This window comes from Etheostoma spectabile, unplaced genomic scaffold, assembly GCF_008692095.1.
Source record: "Etheostoma spectabile isolate EspeVRDwgs_2016 unplaced genomic scaffold, UIUC_Espe_1.0 scaffold405, whole genome shotgun sequence".
Lineage (NCBI taxonomy): Eukaryota > Metazoa > Chordata > Actinopteri > Perciformes > Percidae > Etheostoma > Etheostoma spectabile.
Window position 1 is genome coordinate 113,167 of NW_022605604.1, and position 7,439 is coordinate 120,605.

A 7,439-nucleotide genomic window follows, 5' to 3' on the forward strand; every position below is an offset into this window, starting at 1 on the left:
GGGCGTGGCTTAGCACCCAGACTGGGAGCAGGGCGTAGCTTCGCACCCAGACTGGGAGCAGGGTGTAGCTTAGCACCCAGACTGGGAGCAGGGTGTAGCTTAGCACCCAGACTGGGAGCAGGGACCAGCTACTCTACAGCTCACCCATTAAAATGTTCCAATCTTGTTTAATACACACAAAACCGGAATAGTAAAAAAAACAATTTGAGGTTTCCCAGGGGGTTATGCGTCAGACTATGTCTTGGCTGCGACTCAAGGAAGTCACTGCTCCGAACCAAGAAATAGCCCGCCCCCACCGTGTTACATATCCAGATACAGATTGCAGATTAAAGGATCATTCCGGTGATACTTTATTAAATTATTGTCAACAAATTCCATGAAATGACTCAAACTTTTACAAACTGCAAACCTAAGTCTGTCATGTTCACGGCCCAGCATCCAACCCCTGCCGTCTTTCCAAATGCATGATGGGATAAGATCCACCCCCCCCCCCCCCCCCCCCCCACCGCCGCCTGAAAACGGTGTAAATGTAAAAAGAAAAACCTGAGGTAGTCTGAATGCTCGGGCTACGTGCTCACGTTGCATCTCTACACACAATTCTCCCTCCCGTGCCGATTTCTGATTGGCTGAAAATCCTGAACAGTGGGAGCGACGACGGCGAGACGACGGCGCCACCGTGTGGCCACAGCGGCCATTACAGCCGGGTATCCAGTCTGGAATGAGTCCGCTGGCCTTGAACGTCTGGTCAGATTTGAACACTTCTTGGTTTAAAAACTACACTTTTTTGTGCCAGTTTTATCCAAAACACATTCTTGTACAGCTGCTAAAATTAATATTATGATTAAAATGTGAGGACTTTGGCTTCTTGTGTTAAAGGTTTTGTAGGAAACGCATGTTTATATTTCTCAAAGTAACAAACGTCAGGTATCGTTTTCACACCAATAATCCAAAAGACACCCAGCCCAAGTTAGGAGTGAAGGAAAACCAAACCGGTCCAACATCAAGGTATCTCTTCAACCGAATGGATTTGAAGCCGGCGATGGAACAGATCGCGGGCCACTTAAGGCACATTTGTGTAAGAAAAGTTTATACAACGAGCAGGACTATAGAAAGGCTTCACTTAACGAGCTATACTGTGAAGACCGAGGCGCTCCAGATAACGTCCAGACACTTTATCAGAAAATAACTCTCTCTCCACAGACGTGGAGTACAATTTAAAAAATGAAAACTACCAAACTACAGTACACTGCAGATGCTAAATTATGAAGTATCGATGCATAGCATCACCCATAGATAGAATTGATTTTTTTTTTATTATTTGAAGTAATATTGATCTGATTCAATATTTCACTGTAATATTGAATAGTGTAATTAATAGTGTTATGGAGGGTAATGGCAGTGTTTGTTAAATAGTCACAGTCTCACTTCTCTGTTTCTTCTTCTTTTTTTTACCTTAAAGAGACAGAAAACAACAGAGAAAGGAAGAGAAACTGACTTGTGATTGTCATGAGTCTCAGTGTCGTCACTCCTCTGCAAAGTTCAATCAACGACATGGTCAAAAAACAACAAGGAGACAAAAATGGGAAATAATGAGAAGTTGTGAGTTCAAATGTTGCTCAAATAGGAAGCAAAGAAACATCCCTGCTCTTTAGGTATTAATCAGGATCCGGGTCGACCGCTGAAGCATCCGGCGTCCAAAACCAACACCAAAGCCCCGCGGTGGATACAACTTTCCACACTCCAAAAGCAACAAATCACAGATTTATCCGACAGTTTTCTGATCACAAAATGCTAATATCGACAGAGGGAATATTGCTAAAAACAGTGTGACTCAGTGTTTGAGGGCCCGGCTCTTTTCAGCTCTGCAGGACCGGGACCAGAGAGGCGGGTGAGATCTTTCTCCTGCTGGTCCGACATCTGTAGTTTCTGGCTTCTCTCAGTTTCACATCGCTCTATTTCCACCACCTCCTCCTTTACTTCTTTCTTTACCGCCACTCCTCCCTCTCCTGTCTCTGTCTCGGTCCTCTGGGTTTCTGCCATAGATTCTGGAGGAAGAAATTTCCCAAACCTCGTCCCGTTCAGATCCTCCTCGAATTTCACCTGGAAGGGGGGCAGCCCGAGCAGGAAGGCCCTGATCCGGCTGGGGGAGCTCAGGTCTGCGGGTTCCTCCTGGTTCTTCATCTCCACATCCTGCTCTTCTGCTCCTTCACTTCCCGCAGAGCTGGGCCGGCTGCCCGGGCCGAAATCCTCGGCCTGCTCCGTGCAGCCCAGTCTGGGTCTCTTGGATGGGGGTTGATCCGTGCTCCCGTTGATCGCTGCCAGGCCCGCCTCTGGCCCCTCTGTGCTGGGTCTCTTGGCCGCGAAGCGCTTGCTGAGGTTGAGAGGCAGCGCCTGCTCGGGGGGAGGGGTGATGGGCGAGCAGGGGGGCTTGGGGCTCAGGTCCTGGGACAGAGCCTCAGACAGTCGGCGAGTGAAGGTCTGGAACTGGGACGAGCCCAGACGAGTCCTCATCAGCTGGCACACCTGAACGCTGCAGTCCAGGTTTAAAGGCAGGACCCGGAGAGGGGGCAATGGAGGCCGGTTCCTGGCGTCCCGATTGCCCCCTCTCTGGGCCGCCTCGTCCACATTACACCCGGAGCAGTGGTTGTGCTGCTGGTGGAGCGGGTGGAGCTGAGGCTGAAGCTGGTCCCCGCCGGGATGAGACGTATCCGGGCTTCCAATTTTGGGCTGGAGGGTGTAGATGGTCGGATGGTGCTGGGTCGGGTCCTGGGGCGTCAGGGCTGGGCTCTCCGGGCCTCTCTGGAGGCTGATGCGGTTCCTGAAGACATCTAGAGGACAGACTCCCTTGATGGGACTGAAGCCGCCCAGAGGTCCCCCGACGAAGTGGCGAGGCAGAGTGGAGAGGACCACGCCCGGAGCCCCAGACTCCCCTCTGCCCGGCTTCAGCTCCTTCGGTCTGGGCTGGAAGGGGAGGAAGGGGGCGGACATGGGGGAGAGGTCGGGGGTGAGGGGCATGTTGACAGGGAGGATAGCCGGCTGGATGGGCTGCATGGCGGGAGGAGAGAAAAAGGACAAGGAGGTTCTTATTATCATCAAAAAACCACAACGTAATCATGTTTGTGTTGTACTTTTCAAAGTCTACAGAAGATAAAATACCTTGTAATTAGAATCAGATTTTTTACCCAAGTAAGGATTTACTTGCAAGGAATTTGCCGTGGTACATTTGGTGCATACAATAAACATATTAAAAAGGGAATAGCCAATAAAGCAAAGTATTGCTATGTATCACCATTAAACAAAAGCGTGTAAAAAGACACTAATAAATACGTACAATATAACTGTTTAATAAGGGAAAGAAGGAATGTGTGCAACAATATTAAATCGGAGGATGACCAAAAGTTCACAGCATACATGATATGTGCAAAAAATGTTGTGATATTACATAAAGTGTGAGGAGCATTTCATACTGGTAGGATAAAGCATGGATGAAGCACGACTTTAATTCCTATAAAATATGTCTGTGATAACCGATCAGTCGGGATTTTTGCACTCTCATCCTTACAATAAAAGATGAACAACTGCAAGGAGAGAGAGCTTTGATTTCACCCATTTCATAACTGGCTTCCACCTGGTGCTCAAAGAAACATCGGCAGCCCGACTCGACTCTTAAAAAGACGACATTTCAGGAAACTATGGGAAGAAAACTTGCGCTCATACAAACATTATACAAGAAATGATAAACAATTGCAAGGAGAGAGCTTTGACTTCATCCGCCTGGCGCTCAAAGAAACATCGGCAGCCCGACTCGACTCTAAAAAGACGACATTTCAAGAAATTGTGGCAAAAAAAACAACAACTTGTGATTAAAAAGCATTACACTGCGGAAATTGCGGCAAGATGCAAGAGACAATTTCCCACTTTGAGCACACGAAAAGCGTGGCTCGTTTATTCAACAGGAGAAAACCAATGAATACAGAATAAGGCGCTACGCTTAATGCCAACCTCATAACGTCCCACGACATCACGCCTTCACAACATTTAAAGGGGCCGTGTTCCCTGAACCGTTATTAACTGTGGTGACTCAAAGGCAGTGAATTACATGTGTAATTAAATGTGTGTGGAACAACACTTATCAACAAGGTGAATTATGTATGTCACAGTCACTACAACACCAACATCACACAAGAAATGAAAAACCACGTCTGAGTCTAGTGTCCCCTGCAGGCGAGCAGAGTTGGGGTCTTACCCTGGGCGTGGTGCTGGGGGTCGGTCCCCCTCCGACTCGGCCTGGAAGCGGAGGACTGTGCAGCTGGGACTCGGCTGCTGCTCGGGCTTTGGCCTGCTGCTGGGCCACCAGCTTGGCCTGGGCGATCAGCGTGGCCTTGTTGCGGGTGCCCGGCGGCCGGCCTCGGCCTCTCTTCACCGCCACGCTGCCGTTGGGGTTCTCCATCTGCTCGGAGAGGTGAAGACCAGCGGTCACATGTGGGGGTCTTCAAGCCCCATACTAGATGCTAGATGCACACAAACTTGTAATCATGTTTAGGGAATTTTCATATATCAGACGTAAAACAGAGTTACTGCATTATTAAAAATGTGGGTCGGTGCAATATAGGGTGGTGTTATATGGGTCAGTGCAATATCGGGTGGTGTTAAATGGGTCGGTGCAATATAGGGTGGTGTTATATGGGTCGGTGCAATATAGGGTGGTGTTATATGGGTCGGTGCAATATAGGGTGGTGTTATATGGGTCGGTGCAATATCAGGTTAGACAGGGCATGTGCAAAATTGTGGTTTGTGTAATATAGTCGATGTTTTTGTTTTTTTTGTCTCTATATGTCCTTTGTTCCCTTTTCTTTGTACTGTCTGTTCTGATGTGATCACTGTTCTTGTCCTTGTTTCTCTGTATATAGCCTGTGTGTATGTATAGTGTGTAGTAGTAGTGTATAGTGTATAGTGTGTGTGTAGTGTGTAGGTGTTATGTATAGTGGTTGTAGTGTATAGTGTTAGTGTATAGTGTGTATAGTGGTAGTGTTGTAGTGTGTAGTGTGTAGTGTGAGTGTGTAGTGTAGTGTGTATGTGTAGTGTGTGTGTATGTGTGTAGTGTGTGAGTGTGTAGTGTAGGTATAGTGTATAGTGTAGTGTTAGTGTGTAGTGTGTAGTGTGTAGTGTGTAGTGTGTAGTGTTTAGTGATAGTGTGATAGTGTGTATAGTGTGTATAGTGTGTTAGTGTGTATAGGGTTTGTAGTGTGTGTAGTGTGTACAGTGTACAGTGTACAGTGTACAGTGTACAGTGTACAGTGTACAGTGTGCAGTGTGCAGTGTGTAGTGTGTAGTGTGTAGTGTGTAGTGTGTAGTGTATAGTGTATAGTGTATAGTGTATAGTGTATAGTGTGTAGTGTATAGTGTATAGTGTATAGTGTATAGTGTAGTGTAGTGTGTAGTGTGTAGTGTGTAGTGTGTAGTGTATAGTGTGTAGTGTACAGTGTGTAGTGTGTAGTGTGTAGTGTATAGTGTGTAGTGTGTAGTGTGTAGTGTGTAGTGTGTAGTGTGTAGTGTGTAGTGTGTAGTGTATAGTGTATAGTGTATTTGTATGCATTTATTATTTTTTGTGTACCATCAACCTGCCAGGGGGTCTGCAGATGGAAATTAGCCTAAGGCTACAATCTGGCATATTTACATTTGTGAAAATGTTCATTAATATGTATTGTCCCCTTTTGTTTTTCCTTCAAATAAATTTAAAAAAAATGTTTTAAAAAAAAAAGATGCACAGGTGTATTTTTTATTTTTTTTTGTCGCTGTTGAAATTTGTATTTACTGTATTTTGTAGATTTTATGTACAGTGAACCCTCGTTTTTCCACGGGGGGGGGGTTACGTTCCAAAAAGAACCCGTGACAGGCGAAATCCGTTACGTAGTAACCTTTCATATTATTATACGATGAAATACTCCGTAACACAGTGAAACCAAAGAACAAAACCTTTCCACAGGCCCGAGCATCTGTTTAACAAATCAAAGTATACTGTATAAACGTTCCTTTACAAATAACTACTGTACTGTAAAACAATAATATTAATCACCAATTTGAATTGAAGGCTTCAAATGTCGGAGAGTCATTGGATTAGAACGGGAGAAAGTGAAAAATGATTATTAAAAAAAAATACAAAGTAGGCTGCAGGAGGAAGACTAGTGACTCAGGTGTATTTCACTGCTCTTCTGACTGAGCCGCAGCATCCGGACTCCGCTCTGGAGCGGGTTTTTCTCCGAAACCGGCGGTGCAGGTGTGACCGTGAAAGGTGAACCGCGATACAGCGAGGGTTCGCTGTGTTGCTGTATATACACGTATTAAGGTTGCGCGCGTTAACCCTTGTGTTGACTTCCCGTCGACCGTGCACTTGTTGTCTGTTTTGCCTTTTTAGGAAGCATAAAGTACAAATGATCACCCAATTCTACTTTGCACCTTCTAGCCGACTTCATCACCACCAGTTAGGGGTCCAAGCCCGAGGATGTGTCATTTTACACTTATTTTTTTTAAGTAATGTTCAATAAACTTGATTTACTGTACATGAAATTATACCTCATTTCAGGGAGTAAAATAAGGAGAAATTATGAATTATTTTCACTATAATGAAGATAAAATGAATATATGTTGATGGATTAGCACAGACTGGTGTATGTCAATGTTAAGTCAGGATGCTGATTTCAAACCACTGTATTATGTTGAGGGACAGCACATATTTCTGATAAAGAAACTTTGAAAACGGGTCAAATTTGACCCGAAGACAACACGAGGGTTAAGTTCACCAGCAATGAAATGCACTACATCAAGAAACTTGCCTTGCTTTGCTTTCTATATCTGGCAGTGGTGGGTAGAAGTACTCACATTATTTGCCTGAGTTTAAGTAATAATACCAGTGTAGAAATACTAAAGGGTGAATGTTAGAGGGCTGAGATGTTCCAAGTTATTCAGTGACGCCGAGTTGGGATCATCTATCATCTCCAGTGTTATTGCGTTGTTTTGACTTGTGGTTTGAGCCGATTTAATATTTATTGACTCACACGCCAAAATGATTGTTGATTGTTTCTAAACTTACTGTTAAAAGTATAATTTCATAGTATTTCTTTAAAGACTTCAACGAAAAAGCCGGAAAAAGCTGCCAGGAACACGATTTTTGAAGGAAAAAATAAATAAATAAATAAATAAATAAAGAAAGAAAGGTGCTAATTGGCAGCAAAGGAAAAGAGACAACAGGAGGTCAAGTTAAACCTACATTTTTGACGCCGTGGGGGCCTGTAGATACGGAGCCCAGCCCCAGCCTTGGGACCTGTAGTGACCTATAGAGTCGGTGCTTTCTGAAGCTAGTCCCTGACGCTCTCTCACTCGCTCTACCACACACACGCACGCCGGCGCGGCTATTCTCTTAACCCGTTTGTGCCGGATGC

General features: G+C 45.2%; 1 protein-coding gene across 1 annotated transcript in view; it reads right to left on the bottom strand.

The window, feature by feature from the left end:
* Positions 1-1,314: 1,314 nt before the first annotated feature.
* The window catches only part of LOC116686621 (AT-rich interactive domain-containing protein 5B), a 54,284-nt gene continuing 48,159 nt past the window's right edge, over positions 1,315-7,439 (bottom strand). Inside the window, 2 exon segments of the mRNA XM_032511645.1 lie at positions 1,315-3,045; positions 4,247-4,450. Coding sequence (XP_032367536.1) covers positions 1,816-3,045; positions 4,247-4,450 — 1,434 coding nt within the window. The 3' untranslated portion in view covers positions 1,315-1,815.